At 40.0% G+C, this 21,243-nt stretch overlaps 1 protein-coding gene across 1 annotated transcript in view; it reads left to right on the top strand.

Moving 5' to 3' along the window:
- The window catches only part of PRKG2 (protein kinase cGMP-dependent 2), a 124,814-nt gene that overhangs the window by 32,535 nt on the left and 71,036 nt on the right, over positions 1 to 21,243 (top strand). The window contains exons 6-7 of the mRNA XM_044279417.1: positions 11,940 to 12,017; positions 19,302 to 19,396. Coding sequence (XP_044135352.1) covers positions 11,940 to 12,017; positions 19,302 to 19,396 — 173 coding nt within the window. The remainder of the gene's footprint in view (positions 1 to 11,939; positions 12,018 to 19,301; positions 19,397 to 21,243) is intronic.

Here is a 21,243-nt window from a genome sequence, read left to right as displayed (position 1 = left end):
GAAATGTCAAATCTCCGAAAAAGGGCTACCAGAAACTATGTTCCATGTGCCTCTAAAATGGAAGAAAGTGAGACATACGCAAAACAATTTTACCAAAGCACAAGAGCGCTCATTAAAAGAGTTCTATGTGTGCGCGAAACAAACTGAAAAGAGGGCCTAGTCAGTTTATTTTCTTGGGCAGAAACATAATATGGAAGGTGGCCACTTCAAATGCGTGTGGAGGAATCACACATTCCATTTCTGAAAGATTTAACAGAAAGAAACTATTTTCAAGGTGTTGACTTTATGTCAGTCCTGTGTTCATCATATAATTTAACTAAAAGAAAAGCAACCTTCTATTGAAATGCAGTCAAAGAGCACTTTGCACTTAAGTGTAAATTACACCGCCAATGTATCAATGAGTATTTCATAGAAATTCCCTGGTGTCATTTATTAATTCCATGCCATGATGATACAGTCTTTGCTCTGCCATTTCCCAGGGTTTTGATGATGAAATCATTCTGAACAGGTCTTCTTGGATCTGCTCCCTCCAGAGGGTTGGCCATGTAACGTAACACTGACACAGATGTTACAAATTAATAATTCAGCGTAATTTCACCGAGGAGCACAGTCATTTTTCTTTAAAAGACGAAAATGTGTTTCTAATAGAGTATTTGGAGAGCAGACGTAATAACCACAAGAGAATTCCATTCTGATCCCAGATATTAAATCTGGAGGTATAAGGATTAATGGGAGTGCACTTTGCCTGCTACCTCTTCACCTTTCAACATTTCGAATAGGATGTTTCGAGATTGTTTAGTTGACTGTTTTGTCTTTTTTTATTTCATTTGAAAAATACCATGATCTGATTTACAGTCACATTACTGATTCATCATTATTACTACTATCATACATTTTTTAATGTTATGATGTTCATCACCTGTTTTTAGGGGTGTAGCTATAGAAGGTACAAATATTTCAGTTCGCGCACAGGTCTTGAAGCTCAAAGACCTATCTGCCAGTAAAAACATCAGTACAATAAATGTGAGATGGTAGTTGGGGTGATTTCAGGTAGTTTAATATTTAATAAAATTGTTAATAATTTTCTGTTTTTTCATATTTCATTTTTTTCTCCCTGCCCTCCTAGAGCCATAACTTTAAATTTGTTTAGACGTATGAAGGCTTGTTGTTTTGCGGGACGAGCACCATTTAATATTGCATAAGATGAAGTGGGAGGCAAAAAATATAATATAATTCCAAATAGTGTGGAATTGAAAAAAAAAATAAACTCACAGTTTTAGGGGGTTTTACAGCTTCCCCTATTTGGTAAAACTGACTTGTTGCCATCATTTTCTAGGTCAGTGCATTTACAGCAATAACACATTTTTATAGTTTTTATAGTTTTAGTACTGAAAAAATATTTTTTTCTTTATATAGCCACCATAACTAAGTTTTATAGTTATGTTTTATAGTTATGTCTACAGAGCTGTGTGGGGGCTCATTTGTTGCAGAACGATCTATAGTTTTTACGGATACGATTTTGGAATGTGTGTGACTTTGTGATCACTCTTTGTTCAATTTTTTGGGGAGGTGAGGCGACGAAAAAAATGACGATACTGCCATTTCGATTTTTCACTGCATGGAACAAATATTTTAAGTACCAGCATCTTGGGATACGGCAATGCCTATGATGTGTTTTTTATTATTATTATTTATTTTTATCGTGGAGAAAGGGGGTGATTCAAGCTTATATATATATATATATATATATATACAGTACAGACCAAAAGTTTGGACACACCTTCTCATTCATAGAGTTTTCTTTATTTTCATGACTATGAAAATTGTAGATTCACACTGAAGGCATCAAAACTATGAATTAACACATGTGGAATTATATACATAACAAACAAGTGTGAAACAACTGAAAATATGTCATATTCTAGGTTCTTCAAAGTACCCACCTTTTGCTTTGATTACTGCTTTGCACACTCTTGGCATTCTCTTGATGAAGGTCAGTCAGTCCGAAAAATTGGGAAAACTTTGAAAGTGTCCCCAAGTGCAGTCACAAAAACCATCAAGCGCTACAAAGAAACTGGCTCACATGCGGACCGCCCCAGGAAAGGAAGACCAAGAGTCACCTCTGCTGCGGAGGATAAGTTCATCCGAGTCACCAGCCTCAGAAATCGCAGGTTAACAGCAGCTCAGATTAGAGACCAGGTCAATGCCACACAGAGTTCTAGCAGCAGACACATCTCTAGAACAACTGTTAAGAGGAGACTGTGTGAATCAGGCCTTCATGGTAGAATATTTGCTAGGAAACCACTGCTAAGGACAGGCAACAAGCAGAAGAGACTTGTTTGGACTAAAGAACACAAGGAATGGACATTAGACCAGTGGAAATTTGTGCTTTGGTCTGAGATCTTTGGTTCCAACCACCGTGTCTTTGTGCAACGCAGAAAAGGTGAACGGATGGACTCTACATGCCTGGTTCCCACCGTGAAGCATGGAGGAGGAGGTGTGATGGTGTGGGGGTGCTTTGCTGGTGACACTGTTGGGGATTTATTCAAAATTGAAGGCATACTGAACCAGCATGGCTACCACAGCATCTTGCAGGGGCATGCTATTCCATCCGGTTTGCGTTTAGTTGGACCATCATTTATTTTTCAACAGGACAATGACCCCAAACTCACCTCCAGGCTGTGTAAGGGCTATTAGACCATGAAGGAGAGTAATGGGGTGCTGCACCAGGTGACCTGGCCTCCACAGTCACCGGACCTGAACCCAATCAAGATGGTTTGGGGTGAGCTGGACCGCAGAGTGAAGGCAAAAGGGCCAACAAGTGTTAAGCATCTCTGGGATCTCTTTCAAGACTGTTGGAAGACCATTTCAGGTGACTACCTCTTGAAGCTCATCAAGAGAATGCCAAGAGTGTGCAAAGCAGTAATCAAAGCAAAAGGTGGCTACTTTGAAGAACCTTGAGTATGACATATTTTCAGTTGTTTCACACTTTTTTGTTATGTATATAATTCCACGTGTTAATTCATAGTTTTGATGCCTTCAGTGTGAATCTACAATTTTCATAGTCATGAAAATAAAGAAAACTCTTTGAATGAGAAGGTGTGTCCAAACTTTTGGTCTGTACTGTATATATATATATATATATATATATATATATATAAAAATGGGCAGCACTCCGGTCTTGTGAAAGTTCAGTGACGTTTATTCACACTTAAACGCGATGCAGCATTTCAGCCCTCTCAATGGAGCCTTTGTCAAGCTAGTGAACACAGTGCTCTCTACATATTTAAATAGGTGAATCTCATTAAGGTTACATGATTACTCATTACAATATTTTCAACAAATGTCAATATAAAAACATGATTACAAAATGCATCAAAGTGTATCACTATACACAGACCATCGTGGTGTGGACCTAATGTGTAAATAATGTGAAAATACCTTTAAATCACATATAAAAACCAGTATTACATACATAAATACTACTGATTATCATATAAAGTGCAGCTGTGCTCAAATATGTATAAATTAAAAACTTAAGAGAAGGACAAACCACGTCACGAAATCTCATATTGCGATCCAGCGTTGGCGTCCCCTGGCACATACTGCGCAGGCGCCAAAGTCTATCAGTGAAGCGCGAGATCCTGTCGTGTCCCACGCATGCGCACAGGCCACCTGTACGCAAATGCTGGAACGCACCCAGGGCTCGCGAGTTCTCTCCACTTCTCGTGCATGCGCATTACAGCCGCCTCCGACTCAGAGGCAATTGCGCCACTGCGCATGTCAATCAGGAGGATCGAAAACCAATGTGGTTGTCACTATGTGACCATGGTAACATGTTCATATGCGGTCTAATGGGACAGTGGCCATCAGGAACCGGATGATGTCTATGGAGAAATGTACACAGGAGATTAATCCAGTGCACAGTCCCCACCATCACAGGAAACCAAGGCTAATTATAGCCATGGCTCCAGTCACTACATCCCCGCTTCCTGCGGTCATCAATGGAGACAGTGTGGAGCCAGGTGTTGAACACTGGCGCAAGCAACCATCTCTGGGTGCATGCACCTGTGTGGAGCAAAGGACCAGACACTCGCGTGTCATATGTCCCAGGCTCCCGCACCCATCACCCACAACTTTGCTTCCTCTGTCCCACTCAAAGTGGCCGCAAAATTCCTAAAATGTATATCGTTCAATCCATTGGTTTCGAATCCCCAATCATGGAAAATCACACATGGAGAGATCTATGAAGAATAAAAAACAAATACAGAAAAACATATATAGTGATCGCATGGAGATTTCATGTCGGGCAATGTCCTCTCGGTTAAGACAAGAGTTTCCATCAAGATAATCTGAAAAAAACTGAAAAAAACAAGCGGATAAATAGAGTGCACAATCTTGACCTATACACTCTCAGACAGGTCTCAAGCATCTCACTGGCGTATGGCTATGTCACCCTAAAGTCAACATTAAGTCCATGGGGCTTTAAGGTTTGCAATTGAAAAATCCAATAAAATTCCCGTTGCTTCAGCGTCACCGACCTGTCACCCCCCCGTCGTGGCATGGCGACCTGGTCAATGACTCTGAAGCGCAGGTCCTTCTCAGTGTGTCGTGCTTCTGTGAAGTGTTTAGACACGGGTAGGTCTAATCTCTTTTTCCTAATAGTGTACCTATGATGATTCAATCTTGTTTTGACGTCCCATTTCGTCTCTCCTACATAGAGGAGACGGCAGGGACACTCCAGCAAGTACACTACATAGGAGGAATCACAAGTTAAATGATGTTTAATCCTAAATTCTTCTCCTGTCTGTGGGTGCACAAAACCAGCCCCTTTCAACATAAGTGGGCAGTTCACACATCCATGGCAGGGGAAGCAGCCTTTTTTGGATGCTCCAAAGTACATAATGAATGAGACCTTACTAGTGCCAATATCAGCCCGCACAAGTTGATCTTTGATGTTACGTGTGCGTCTGTATGAAATCATAGGAGGATTAGTAAACTCGGGAATGTTTTTGAAGTTACTGCCCAAAATAGGCCAATGTCCCTTCAAGATACTTCCGATTTTGTCACTCAGGGGTGAGAACCGCGTGATGAAGGGAATACGTTTCTTATCCCTTACCTCATTTATCCCCTTTTCCAAGAGAATTTTCCTGGATTGTTGCATGGCCCTCACTTTGTGCTGTTCTACCAATTTCTTTGGATAACCTCTTTCAATTAATTTTTGACCCACTGTAGCGAGTCTATCAATGGTCTCCTCGTCCCCTTGCACTATTCTTCTAACTCTGAGCAGCTGGCTATAGGGTAACGACCTAACCATGCTCCTAGGGTGACAACTGTCATACTGAAGTAAAGTATTCTTGTCTGTTTTCTTCGTAAAAAGGTCAGTATATAGAGAGTCCCCCTGTCTACTCACTATTACATCAAGGAACTCAATTTGGGTTTCAGAAGTAACCAGTGTAAATTTAACCTCTGGGTCAATCCCATTGAGGAAATCACCAAATTGGCGCAATTCCCCAATGGAGCCCATCCACAATAGGAAGATGTCGTCTATGTAACGCCACCACCCCAGAACTTGTCTGAAGTGGTGGCTAACATAGACGTACATCTCCTCCAAATGGGCCATGTATATATTAGCGCAATTTGGCGCTACATTTGAGCCCATAGCGGTCCCGCGTAATTGGACAAAGTACTCATCCCGAAAGAAAAATAATTGCAGGTGAGCACTATGTCCAAAAGCGTGATCAGAAACTCCCTACATTTCATAGAGTAAGGTGAGTCTGCCAGGCACTCTCTGACTGCCCCCACCCCCCTAACATGTGAAATGGATGTGTACAAGCTAACAACGTCAAATGATGCCAAAATGACATGTGCCGGTAGTTGTACATTACTGATTTAATTTAGGAAATGCGTGGTGTCCCTTATGTATGATTTAGCTCTCAAGACATATGGTGACAAGATCCTGTCTAGGAAAATGGCAATCAGAGAGAACAGTGAACCAATGCCCGATACTATAGGGCGGCCAGGTGGAGAGACAAGTGACTTGTGGATTTTCGGTAAAACATATATTACCGGAGTTCTCGGCCGTTCCACATAGAGGAAGGAGTGCAACCTATCATCGATTACACCCTCCTCTCTAGCGCAATCCAGGACCTCACGGATTTTCTTCAGAAAATCAAACTTAGGGTCACCTGGAAGCCTACGGTACACCTTTTCATCATTCAATTGACGATATATCTCATCCACATAGTCAGTTGTATTCATGACCACCACTGCTCCACCCTTGTCTGCCGGTTTATTCCTTTTTACACACATCCCCTCATGAGCTTCTAGATCAATTCTGACCGCATTAATAAAAGTATCCAAGGCAACATGGTTAACAACAGGTGTGAAATCACTTTTGAGGTGAAGCTGTACATCATTAAGTGTGAGTTCTGAACCGCCAGCAGGCCTAACTGCCGAGGTTTCAGTGGACTGCTTGTCAAACCAGATTTTAAGTTTAATTGCTCTAAAAAATCTGTGTAGATCGAGCTCTAACTGAAACCAGTCAATGTTCCTAAATGGACAAAAGGAGAGTCCCTTTTCCAATAAAGACAATTGTACAGGAGTTAACATAATGGATGATATATTTACCACAGTTGTCTCTTTCGCATGTTTTCTTTGCGATTTCATCTGTCCTGCTTTTACGCCACCTCTGTTGTCTCCTTCCCCCTCGTCTGGTCCGGTGGGATCTGGACCCAGACCTAAAAAAGGAGCAGTCACGGTGGGGGTATTAGTGTCGGGTGCTGTAACAACTTCTAAGGAATTGTCCATTCTTGGAGCTGTACGATTGTCCCTTTGATTAGAGGATACCATTCTTTTATTCTTGGGGGAAGGCCGTTCCATCCTCTTGGAGAAGCCAGTTTTCCCAGTCCTCTGTCCCCCTTGCCAACTATATACAAATCCGGTAGTATAATCCTCCATATCTCTTTGCCAGTGGCGCAGTTGCCTCTGAGTCGGCTGTAATGTGCATGCGCGAGAAGTGGAGAGAACTCGCGAGCCCTGGGTGCGTTCCAGCATTTGCATACAGGTGGTCTGTGCGCATGCGCGGGACGCGACAGGATCTCGCGCTTCACTGATAGACTTTGGCGCCTGCGCAGTATGTGCCAGGGGACGCCAACGCTGGATCGCAATATGAGATTTCGTGACGTGGTTTGTCCTTCTCTTAAGTTTTTAATTGATACATATTTGAGCACAGCTGCACTTTATATGATAATCAGTAGTATTTATGTAAGTAATACTGGTTTTTATATGTGATTTAAAGTTATTTTCACATTATTTACACATTAGGTCCACACCAGGATGGTCTGTGTATAGTGATACACTTTGATGAATATTGTAATCATGTTTTTATATTGACATTTGTTGAAAATATTGTAATGAGTAATCATGTAACCTTAATGAGATTCACCTATTTAAATATGTAGAGAGCACTGTGTTCACTAGCTTGACAAAGGCTCCATTGAGAGGGCTGAAATGCTGCATCGCGTTTAAGTGTGAATAAACATCACTGAACTTTCACAAGACCGGAGTGCTGCCCATTTTTTTGATATCTCAAATGCATTGTTCCCTGTCCAGGAACACTTTGTGGATTTGCACCCGGCGTCATATAGAGTGCTGCTGATTATTTTAGTTTATATATATATATATATATATATATATTATTTTTATTTATTTTTATTTCCCCTTTTTTAGGCAACCTAGCGCCCAACAGCAATGAGATTTAATACATTGCTGAATAGAAAATGCAGGCCTACATTGGAATATACTTGTGAAAGGCCTGGTAGTGTCAAGCACGCTCAGGCCTTTGACAACAAATGGATGTCTCCCCTGATCAATGTGTGGATGAGCCATTCAAGACCTGGAAGCACAGTGATTCTGGGTTTTCAGCATTCAGATGCCATGGTTACATTTGACCATGGGATCTGAGAGGTTAAATGTCTGCTATTGGCATTATCGCTGGTTTCAAACATTAGCCCTATGTGTCTCCTGTTTAAAACAGCTGAAACCCTCCAGTTATGGTGCCCACTGCGCTGGAAAACAGGCGCTATTATTAAAGACCAGACTTATACAGCGCAGGTCCGGAAATGGTTGAATTGACTTCTGTCATATATATATGGTTGTGATTTGAAGGGGTTAAGCAACCTATTGTTTATTTTAATAATATTTGGTGACCTTGATACAAGTTTGAACAAATGTAATGTTCAAACGTGTGGTAAAAAATAATTGTATACCATGTATCACTACGTACACTGTGTTCCGAATTCTACTCATTTAAAAAAAAATGCTTTCATTTGCCAAAATTAATAGGTGAAGCCAGAGAGTTTCATTTCCTCTCTTATTTTATATATTTCTCTGTAAATTTTATGGATATAAAAGTATGTGAGAGTGATGATGACATACCATATACTGTATATTCTAATGGTCTGCTATTATTGGCTTATCAAAAATAATATAGAATGAATGCATTATATTGTATACTATTGCATTTCATTAGAGGGGAGGGTACTCTAGAATTATTAAATACACTTAGCCTTTTGCATTTGTTTTATCTGAATGGGTCCAACATTGTCTGCTGATTGATATTGAATTACCTGTTTGGTTAAAGCTCTTTTACACATGCCGAGGATCATGGCAATGCTCCATGTAAATGTGCCACCGAACACCCTACTGAAAACATCTCTTATGTGGCATGTAAAATCATCATATATTGGCAGCACAATACACTGTGTAAACAATGGATATGTATGAAAATTAATGATCGCAGTAGTGATCACTCATCCACATACAAAGGAGATGATTGGTGCATGTAAATACGGCTATCACCTCTGCTGAACAATCAGGCTATGATGGGGATGAACAATTTATTTCCAGTCATTCCCTATGCATCGACCCGTGTGAATGAGCCATGTTTAGAGCTTCAGATGATCTTTGTGTCTTCTCACAGGCCTAGAGTTGAAGGATAAACTTCTGACTGTCTGCAGATGGCCAGAAGTCTATCCTTTAACTCCAGAACCATGTGAAGGCAAACCAATTAAAGCTGCACATAGACTTTAGGACACAGTAAAGTGTGCTTGTGTTTTAATTGGGAAGAAGGAAATAAGATGTTATCTCTCCCAGGGACAAAAGATGTGCCACAATGAAATCCAAAATAACCAATGCTTCATTCAACCATCTGTTGTCAGAGAAGAGCAAGGTCACCCTCCTTCACATGATATAGCAAGAAAATTTAGACTAAAACCTTCAGAATCACAGGTGCATATCTATGAAGCAAACATAATTACAAAAAACAAAATGGCTGCACACCGTTATATATACAAACAATAGAGCTAAGAAATGGGGGTCATTCTAGATAAACGTGGTACAATACCGACTATAAATGAGTAATGGAAGCTCTTAGTGCACATACCTGTTGGGCCCATCTACCAGGCGTCAAGGTGGATTCCGCAGATGGGTCCCTAACACTAAATATACTGGCTCACTTTGGACTTACCTAAGCCTACAATATTCAGGGCAGTGTAGGAACCAGCTACAAACGTACTCTGCTCAGAAGTCCCAGGTAGCTCTATTGTTTGTATATATAACGGTGTGCAGCCATTTTGTTTTTTGTATTTATACACATGATATAGTCAGCCAATCCTGTCATAATTAACGACTCTGGCTAACAGTTACGTTATGTGTATGGGCATCTTAACTTTATTTCCAAACCACAAATCTTACATGTAATTTAAAGATTTCCATTCTTGAATGACATTATATTCTATAGTTTATTTGTACATAAGAATTTAAGTAACTTTGTAAATTTGTTGCTTTAATTATCTTGTATTGTAGTTTATTTACTTACATTACTATGACTGTTAAAGAGGTTTTACTTTTCTTATGCTTCCTGGTAACAGTTAACCAGCAGAATTCTTAGTTTAACTTTCCATCTTAAAAGGTTCCTCCCGTCTTGTAAAGTGATGGCATATTGGTAGGAGGTCAAACTGTGAGGTTAAAACCCCCGCTCCACTGATCCTGAAACTGAAGGGCCCACTATGGTTGTCAGTAGGGCCGCTTGCAGCTCACTGCTCAGCCAGGGGACCAGGAGTGCTAAATCAGCCCTTTGGCTTTTCATTCTCAGGATCGTTTGGGGTCCCAGTGCTGGGATTTATATTTTATTACTTTACAAGATAGGAATAACCCTTTAAGATGGAAAACTAAAATAAGAATTCTGCTGGTTTAGGGTCCATTTACACGTCCACAAAATGGCTCCGCATCCTTTCCGCAATTTTGCAGAACAGGTGTGGACCCATTAATTTTCAATGGGGCCGGAATGTGCTGTTCGCATCTGCATTTGCCTATCCGCATTTCCGTATCCGCACTTCTGTTCCGCAAAAAAACAGAACATGTCAAAAATTGTTGACAAGAAAAGGCATTTTCTATGACAGTATTGGCGATGTGTGGTCCGGAAAATGCAGAACACACATTGAAGGTGTCCTTGTTTTGCGGATCCGCAAAACACATACGGACGTGTGAATGGACCCTTGTTGTTACCAGTACATTGTTGGTGCACATTGGCTGTTACACCCTAAAGGTGACCTTTATTTGTTTGTGCAACAGCATTTACGTGTGTCCCACCTTTCCTCAGCACATAATTAATTTGCCTAATCATGCATATTTTCTTAAATTCAACCTGCCTAACCCTCCTTTCCCTTGACATCCGCCGTTGGGGGAGAGTCCAAACACCACCATACATATTAGATGGTAAGCTGGTCCTATCAAAATTGAAAGGTTTGACCAGTGTTTATCTAATATGTATGGCCAACTATTTGGCCAGATTTCACACAGTACAAGGAGTGTAGCTAAGAAAGTAGATTTTTTAAATATCAATTTTAATTAAAGTTTTAAAAGTATATTGGTATAAACAAATTTGAGAAAGCATCAGAGAGCATAAGACATTCCCCCTTATAACAATATAACAATAGTATTTTATAACAATAGTATCTGCACAAAAGAACAGCAAATTTAGGCTCCTTTCACACGTGCGTTCAGGTGTCCGCTCGTGAGCTCCGTTTGAAGAGGCTCACGAGCGGCCCTGAACGCAGCCGTCTGGCCCTAATGCATTCTCAGTGGAGGCGGATCCACTGAGAATGCATCCGCCTGCCAGCGCTCAGCCTCCGCTCCGCTCAGTGAGCGGACACCTGAACGCTGCAAGCAGCCTTCGGGTGTCCGCCTGGCCGTGCGGAGGCGTGCGGATCCGTTCCGACTTACAATGTAAGTCAATGGGGACGGATCCGCTTGAAGATGACACCATATGGCTCAATCTTCAAGCGGATCCGTCCCCCATTGACTTTCAATGTAAAGTCTGAACGGATCCGCTCAGGCTACTTTCACACTTAGAAAATTTTTCTAAGTTATAATGCAGACGGATCCGTTCTGAACGGAGCCACCGTCTGCATTAATATGAGCGGATCCGTTCAGAACGGATCCGATCGAACGCAGGTGTGAAAGTAGCCTAAAAAGATCCGCCTCCACTGAGAATGCATTAGGGCCAGACGGAAATTATAGTAATGGGGAGGGGTAGGGAACAGCCATGGAAGCATATGTTACAAGAACATGCATTAGAATACAGGTACTGCAGCACTGCAGGGATGAAGAAATCAGAAGTAGTGTACCAGAAACTTTCTAAGGTGTATGGACAATGTGTTTTGGGGTTGAGCCAACCTCTTTTTTTAGGTAGGTAACACCAGAATGGTAGATTACAGTAGAATTTTGAATGTGTGTTGAAAATGTGAAATTACTTTACTGTCTATATACTGATAAGCATAAGTATTTTTATGTTACTTTTTTATTCATTTTCCAACAATGTATCACATTAAAAAGTTAAGTATATCGAAAGTGACAACTACATTTTTTTTTAACAGGAGCGCTATGGAACAGGGGATTATATTATTCGTGAAGGAGAAGAAGGAAGCACATTCTTTATCATTTCTAAAGGGAAGGTGAGGCACGCCACTCATATTGCTATAATGTTCATAAATCACCTTATCTAGAATCCTTTTTCTATACAATTGTATGTAATCTTTTACCATGTTTGCCAATTAATATATTTATGTAAATCTTCTATATACATCTAGAAAAAAAATTCAGAGACTACATTTTAGTCTCTTTAGTTTTCCCTATCAATCTGAAATCAATACCCCATAATGACAAAGTGTAAACAGAATGTTCAAAATATTTGCTAATTTATTGACTTTTTTATTTTATCTTTGACTGAGATAAGTATTCAGACCCTTTACTCAGTAATTAGTTGAAGCTTCTTTGGCAGCAATTGCAGCCTCCAGTCTTCTTGAGTATTATGCCATAAATTTTGCACACCTGGATTTGGGGATTTTCAGCCACTCATCTCTGCAGATCCTCTCAAGCTCTGGCTGGTTGGGTGGGGACCGTCAGTGGACAGCCGTTTTCAGGTCTCTCCAGAGATGTTTGCTTGGGTTCAAGTCAGGGTTCTGGCTGAACCTCTCAAGGACATTAACAGAGTTTTTCCTAAGCCACTCCTGTGTTGCCTTGGCTGCGTGCTTAGGGATCTTATCTTGTTGGAAGGTAAACCTTCAGCCCAGTCTGAAGTCCAGAGCATTCTGGATCAGGTTTTCCTTAAGAATATCTCTGTACTTCACTCCATTCAGCTTTCCCTCAACCCTGAGCAGTCTCCCTGTCCCAGCCACTGAGAACCCCTACACACACACTATATTTCTGCCAACACCATGTGCAGTGAGTTCCTGTGGAAGCTGGAGCCAAAGCAGACCGTCGCTTCCTAGGGTTGGTGCAGTAAAGTTGGGGCATCCTATTTTCCCTTGGGGCACTCAGGGCTCTTGTCTGATGATAGTTTGGGGGTGCCCTTGATGTTTAATGTCCATAAGGGTGCAAGGCAGGGCTTTAAAAATTATGCAATGGCCAGTGTGTGGTGTTAGGGGAGTCGGTAATCAGGGGTCACGGCGCGGTGTGGGAGGTAAACTCCACACCGAACACAGGAGGGAAGAGAAAAGGTACTAGGCTTGGAAACTAGGGAAAGGGGAAAGGTCACCACCTAGTGAATCCCTAAACCAAGCCTTGACTACTATCAGTATGAACAGACCTCGATGGTAGGAATGTTCATACGCAGGAACCTAAGGTCCTATCTGACCCTAAAGGGCACTGGAAATAATGTCAGGACAAAATATGACCTTTTCCTTCCTAGCTGAAGGAACAGGAGACTCCCTTAGGCCAAATACCAAAAGATATGGAAAAACTACAAACTAGAAATAGGAAAAATATACTTAACTCTGAAGTACGTGGACGAGCAGGAGCTCAGAGGAGAACCAAACACCAGCACTTCCACAACCAGAACGGAGCTATGCACCGCATAGCATGATGGGCGAGACCAGAATAAATAGAGGAGTTAGAATGACCACTTAAGCTACACCTGAGACAAGAGGTGTGGTCATAACCAGCAACAACACGGAAACAAGTGAAACCAAAGAGGCTGTCAGATCACATCACGTGCAGCCAGTCTCTTAGATCTTATGACCCCTGTCACGGGAGAGACCATGACACCAGGCCAGATTGAACTTAACAAAAGTTTCTCTTTACTATGCACCAAACAGGAGTTGCAGTACATCCAGCAATTATCTGTACACAGTTCAAATTCCTGTGGCCATGCAGATCATCCTTTAAAACGTCCTCTCTTTTATCTCTTGGAGCCCTCGGTTATATAGACAGCTACAGGGCTTGAAATTGGAGTCTGGGAGAGAGAAACACATCATGTCTGCTCCTTACCTCCAACCTTCTTACAACTACTCTAAATGGAATCTTCTGGAACCAAGGGGAGGGGCCAGCCCCACCCTAAGCTCCAGAGAACAATGGGCAGGATAGTTACCCCATGTCTATCTCATGCTGGAGCATACTGAGTACAAGGTGCATTAAATTAACATTATATACAGTACAAACCAATTACAGATGGCATACTGCACATGCTTCACTGTAATGATGGAATTGGGCAGTGCATAATTTCCTCCAAACATGAGGCTTAGAATAAAAGACAGAAAGTTAAATCTTAGTTTTATCAGACCACATACTCTTGTTTCTAACACTTTAAGAGTCCTATAGTTTTTTTTTTTTGTTGTTGTTGCAAACTTTCATATGTCTTTTGCTGAGGAGAGGCTTCTTTCTGGCCATATGCCATAAAGCCTATTGGTGGAGTGCTGCAGTGATGGTTGAACTTGTTTAAGTTTCTACGATTTGCACACAGAATCTCTGAAGCTCAGCCAAGTTACCTTTCTTGCCAAGGTCCCTTTCCCCTGATTACTTAGTTTGGTGGGGAGCCGGCTCTTGGAAGAGTCCTGGTTGGTCTTAACTTCTTTCATTTAAGAATTATGGCGGCCACTGTGCTCTTAGGAACTTCAAGTGTAGCAGATTTTATTGTACTCTTCTCCAGATGTGTTCCTTCACATAATGCTGTACGATATGCATTGTCAGCTGTGAGACCTTATATAGACAGGGTTGTGTGTCTTTTCAAATCATGTCAAATCAACTGAATATACCACAAGTGAACTCCAGTGATGATGTACAAACATCTTAAAGATGATCAAGAGAAATGGGAAGCCCCAGAACGAAATTTCAAGTGTCATAGTAAATTTTTGCATAGGACCACAGCACAACAAAATATGAAAAAAGTGAAAGGGTCAGAAGACCTTCCAAATGCTGCTCTGTTATTATTTTTTATAGGTATTAAATTACAGAAATATCCAGAACACTGGATGTGCCATAAAGGTCAGCAGTGTGCTGCTTTTACAGGGCAGCACGGTGGCTCAGTGGTTAGTTTTTGTGCCTTGCAGCCCTGAGGTCCTTGGTTCAAATCTGCATGGATGTAGTATGTTTCTTCCCACACTCCAAAAACTTAGTGATAGGAAACTTAGACTGTGAGCTCGAATGTGAACAGCAAATGATGATACTGTCTGTAAAGTGCTGTGGAATATGTTAGTGCAATATAAGTAAAGTAAAATAAATAAAGATGACCACTGTACATACAGTATACCATATTATAGCACACAGACATCCTAGAAAGGACCCCTACTTGAGATGACAATCTTGAAGCGGGGAACTGTAACATAAAAATCTTCTCCTACTCTAGTAAACTTTGCTCATTCATATCTTACAATTTGGGCAATTCATTTGAATGGGTGGCATTTAATACAAAATGAAAGCGAGAGCTTATCCACCTAACAGCTGACCACTGGGGGTTGCAGGAGGTGAACCTGTGGTCATCATCTGAATGCTGGGGCAGTTATCTTCAAAGATTGGGTTGTCATCACATTTTTTTCTAAGTAGTTTCATAAAATACTAATGTATAAAAAATGCCTTTGTGAGAAATTTTTGACCTTTTTATTCTTTGGCGTCAAATACCTATTAAAATAACATTACTTTTGAATTGTGAATAATATAAAATTTATATAAACTGAAGTAAAAGGAAACATGAGTGTTTATGATGTGAATTTGGTTTAATTGGTTTAATAATAAAGCCACCCACAGGTTTTCATTTTTAGGCTCATTGATAATGTTTTCTTAGCTTGCATTTGTGTAACAAGCTTCCCCTCATTTTATATTCTTTGGCAAAATTCAGCTAAAATGCTGATTGTAACAAAATTTGTCAAAACACGTGAAACTGATGTTCTAGTATTTAATGTAATATAAGTGCACAGGTACAATAATATTATCCTTTGTGGAGTAATTTACATTGGATGTGGTTCAGCATTAACAGCCATGATTGTTCTGAACACAATTAAATGTAATATTGGAGATTTAGCAACTATGTATGAAAAGTTACCATGGCATACGGCAACTGTAAGAACGCAGAGAATAATAATGCTGCAAAACATCAATCCACATTTCAATACAGTGCGATAAAATTAAGAAAACAAATTGCATTATCATTTGAGGGCAGAAATATGTTATAATTTGGGATATATATATATATATATATATATATATATATATAAATATATATATATAGATGGAAACGGACAGCACATCTAGTAGAAATAAATAATTTATTGGGCCACGGTGGCATAGTGAGGCGACGTTTTGGCTCAAAACACATAGCCTTTCTCAAGCATCAAGTAATGGTGATTAGAATAGAGAAAGGCGCTCATAGGGTATGTTCAATAAAAGATAAAATCTACTATAAGAGGTAGTTTGCTCACCTATTGGGGTTGCACCAATTTGGGAGAAACCACAATGAAGGCCAAAAGACAGAGAATTTCAACGGTTGGTGCAGCCTAGATTGGTCCGGTCGCCTTGTGCAGGAGCCACCCTGCCACTCGGGTAACGGTAGAAGAAACGAGGCGGTGAACTTTGCGTCTAACGTTAGGACCTTAGAGGGCGCACTGACACAACCGCTCGTAGACAGTATTTGGGTTTCAGCTATTTTTTGCTTTATTCATAGACAACGCGTTTCGGGTACTAGGGATCCCTTTATCAAGTCTAGAGGGTGGGTTAAAAAACGGGGAGACATATATGGAAAGACGAAACGATAATATGATGATAAATATAGAATGATATATAAAAAATATATGTATATATAGATAGATATAAATACATCTAAGGATAAAAATAGAAATTGATCAATAATGACGAGTAAAAATAAATAAAAATAAAATCAAATTCTGAACTAACATATATATGAAAAAAAATTTTTTTTACATCTATCTATATTTTATATCTATTTTTTACATCTATCTACATTTTATATCTATCTATATATACGTATATTTTTCATATATCATTCTATATTTATCATCATATTATCGTTTCTTTGTATAGATTGATACACCTGTATTGTGTCTTTCCATATATGTGTCCCCCTTTTTTAACCCACCCTCTAGACTTGATAAAGGGGTCCCTAGTACCCCGAAACGCGTTGTCTATGAATAAAGCAAAAAATAGCTGAAGCCCAAGTACTGTTTACGACCGGTTGTGTCAGTGCACCCTCTAAGGTCCATAAGTTGGACGTAAAGTTCACCGTTTCATTTCTTCTTTCTCAAGCATCGGAAAGGCTCTGTGTTTTGAGCCGAAACATCGCCTCACTGTGCCACCGTGGCCCAATAAATGTTTTTTTTCTACTGGATGTGCTGTCAGTTTCATCTACATTTGAGGGTAAGCAGTGACACCCTTGGACATAGCACCCACCATTCATATTGAGAATTGGTGCTGTCACACTTTTCCTATATATATATATATATATATATATATATATATATATATATTTATACAGAGAGAGAGAGAGAGAGAAAGATAAAACAATGACTAATTTGTTTCTGTGTCCATGTGCTACTTAATGGTATCAGCAAAGTAAAATAAAGTAAACAGTTGCCCGGTAATTCTAGCTACTAGTGCAGTACCGCAGAACCAGGGTCCTGCAAAGCGTTAATTTAGTACATTACTAAAATGATTAATTCTTTGCATGCTGTCTGTAGGTGGAATTTTTTTCTTAATTAAGCCCTGACTGAGGGAAGTTCAGTTCCAGGAGAAAGCTGGAGAAGACATCCGTAAACTTTCTAGGAAAACAAGGAAGTGTGTGCTACCAAGATATTCGCTGTTTATTGCCCATATAGACTTTGCTCAGTGTGAAAGGATTAACAGTTAATGGCACCTTTCACACATATAACAGTTTGGCCAACTGATTGACGATCTGCATCCTTCAGTCAGGGGACTGCAGAGCTGATTGTGAGGCTTTTTGCATGTGGATGGTTTGTAGTGTCTGACACCTACCACACTTTCTTTCTATGTGTGTGGCTGGCTTGTAGACTGGGATGCCTGCTACATTCTTGAGAGTTTTGTATGCCTGTGATTATCATGGAAAGGTTGCTAATTGTTTAAAAGGAGATCAGGTACTACCACTTCTATAATCATCATTATTGCTGTTTTCCTATATACAGCTATTAGGAAGAGACTGCACTGTGACTTGCCTTGGAACTGTGCCTTGATGATATTGGATGTACTACTACTCCAATTTTGCACTTCAGTAAAGAAAGGCTTGTTTATTTTCTACAATCTGCCCGGTTACTGACTCTAGCATTATTCGCCGGCCCCTGCACCCTAGATTTTCTGCCTTGCACCTACACCAAACTCACAACACCAAAGGCATACCAACTACCATCAGGCAGGAGCCCCAATATCAGGTTGTACCCTGAGGGAAGAAAGGGTGCACCCTACTGTTATTGTCCTTGCCCAAGGGAGCATCAGTGCGTGGATTGCTACTGTGAATAACTATTACAGGCAGAGCCACTACTACTCCCATACTTTGCTCTGCTCCTCCAGGGCCACAGCACTAGAAGAGCAGGAAATCTGAGTAAGGTCAAATCCAGTGATCTCCCCATTGCATCTTTTTCTTCTAGTGAATCTCCCTAGCACAATACCATGAATAGGCAGGCTATAAAATCAAGGTTTAAAGGATAACTGTCATATTTTCATAAAAAATCAATTTAAGTATATGTTACTGCTGCAGCAGCATTATGCATAAAGCAATTTTTAGTTTCTTCACTTACCATTGTTTTCCTTGAGTTTTCCCCTTAGTTGCGGCTGTTTTGAATCCTACATTATGAGGATCTTCTCATGATGGCTCCTCTGCAAGTTCTCTGAGGCCAAAACTGCATTCCCTCAGGTCACATACAAACATGCTGTAGCCAGCAGCTTACCGCCAGTCAATCAGATTGGATTACTGAGAGACACGCCTCCTCACTCTCAAGCCTAATGCAGGCATGCAGTGTTAAGGACCGCCCCTCTGTCTTCCTAGGAGACAGATGAGCCATTGCAACAGTCTTTTAAGGGAGCAGTGGAAAGGGACAGGAGACATTAATGAAGGCTATTATTACAGATCTTTTGGTAATCATTGACAGACTAACTCAGGTATACATGCCTAGCTCTAATAAACTAACAAATAAAATAAAAATATGAGTTATCCTTTAATAGAGGATGTAAAAAAAAGTCAGTTATTACAAATGCTAAAAACAAATATCAATTTAAAGAAAAAACTGTTTCCACAGCTTCCATAGTGTTGTATGGAGTGGCAGCACACATGCTTGGCCAGCGCCCTATACAATTCCTTCCCAATGGGACTTGGGTCCATGATCTAGTGATTGGTGGGGATACCAGCATTTGAGCCCGAACAATTTAATATTTATCAACTGTTCTATGCATTTGTTTCATCTTGTTCTAATATTGTTTTCATTAAATGTGTGTATCCATTTTAGGTGAAAGTCACACAAAGTGCAGAAGGCTTGGATGAGCCACAATTAATTAAAACACTAGAAAAAGGAGAGTACTTTGGTGAAAAAGCACTTATCAGGTCAGAATTATACATTGCCGTTTACCTGCCTTTATACATCTGAACATTATTTAATAAATTATTAGAACATCTGTCTGTCTGTCTGTATCTATCTATCATCGATCCCTCTATCTATCTATAGAGATGAGCAAATTTCTTTAAATTAGTTTCGGGACTGATTTGGATGAATTGGTCCATAGATTTGGTTCTGGTACAACTAAATGTGACCGGAATTGAAAGTCCTGAAAGGTCATGTATCTCCTAGGGAACCCCTTTCAAGCTCTTTGATGCCAAGACAGCATTAGTAGTTGTCAATGTGACAGCAAAATATATGGCTATGGGTAAATGCATGTTAGCCGGTGGTAACAATCTATGGATAGCCCTCTGCCAAATCAGATTTGTTATGCTTTATAAAAATAAAAGCAGTCCAAAAGCTGAAAAGATGTCTGCTGGTGTTTATACACACAGTAGAATTGGAAGAAGCAGTGGCTTGTCTTGAACTTTGCCAGCTTTGGTGTGATGATACCACTTGCCACGGTGAATAATTTCTCTGCCAGTACACAGGAGACAAGGCATGAAAGTATACCAATGGCTAACTGGGACAGTTCCTGCCACTGGTCCAATCTGCTGACCCAGAAGTCTATGAGGTCAAGGTCAGAGTACAGTATATGCTGGAGAAGGGGCACAGCCAAGCTACGACTGAATTTGGTTGTTCAGGCAGTGTATATTTGTTTTCTGAAGTGTGTTATTTCTGCGCGGCACTTGAATTTTCATAATAGAATATTTTTTTTAAATTGTGTGCAATTGGACACATTCTGTGGCAAAAATATACAGTGACGGTGATACTGAAAAATGGCTGCGTGGAGCAGCTGAAACATTGTATTGAGGGTCTTGGGTGAATAAGTACCATTGGCATTTTATTGAAGTGTTGCATCTTCTTTGCTTTTATATGGATGATTGGGATTTTTGAGTTAGATCCAATGGAGCTTTCACCCTTACTTTTTTCATTTTGCGCTTTGCTGCATAATTTTCCTTTGCTTATTAATTATTAACTTACTTTAAGAAACTTTGCAATAGGTTTTTGGAAAAAAATGTACCATTGGGCACAATACGAGGCAAAAATATACACTAAAATGATGCTGAAAAATTAATTATGCACTTATTATTTATTAAAGAAATTTAGTTATAGGATTATAGGGAAAAATGTGTGATTGCACCCAGTCTATGGTAGAAATATACGATGATGGTAATGCTGGAAAACATGCCTATTGTACATTTATAAAGATTCATTCAACAGGTTTTGGGGGGAAAAAAGTGTGCAGCTTCCCAGTGTCCAGTGCAACTATGAAAACAACATCAACCAATTAATTTAGTTATATACAGTACAGACCAAAAGTTTGGACACACCTTCTCATTCAAAGAGTTTTCTTTATTTTCATGACTATGAAAATTGTAGATTCACACTGAAGCCATCAAAGCTATGAATTAACACATGTGGAATTATATACATATACATAACAAAAAAGTGTGAAACAACTGAAAATATGTCATATTCTAGGTTCTTCAAAGTAGCCACCTTTTGCTTTGATTACTGCTTTGCACACTCTTGGCATTCTCTTGATGAGCCTCAAGAGGTAGTAACCTGAAATGGTTTTCACTTCACAGGTGTGCCCTGTCAGGTTTAATAAGTGGGATTTCTTGCCTTATAAATGGGGTTGGGACCATCAGTTGCGTTGTGGAGAAGTCAGGTGGATACACAGCTGATAGTCCTACTGAATAGACTGTTAGAATTTGTATTATGGCAAGAAAAAAGCAGCTAAGTAAAGAAAAACGAGTGGCCATCATTACTTTAAGAAATGAAGGTCAGT

Source organism: Bufo gargarizans, chromosome 1, assembly GCF_014858855.1.
Source record: "Bufo gargarizans isolate SCDJY-AF-19 chromosome 1, ASM1485885v1, whole genome shotgun sequence".
Classification (NCBI taxonomy): Eukaryota; Metazoa; Chordata; class Amphibia; order Anura; family Bufonidae; genus Bufo; species Bufo gargarizans.
The sequence above is the reverse complement of the archived record's forward strand: the minus strand, read 5'-3'. Positions and strand labels throughout refer to the sequence as shown.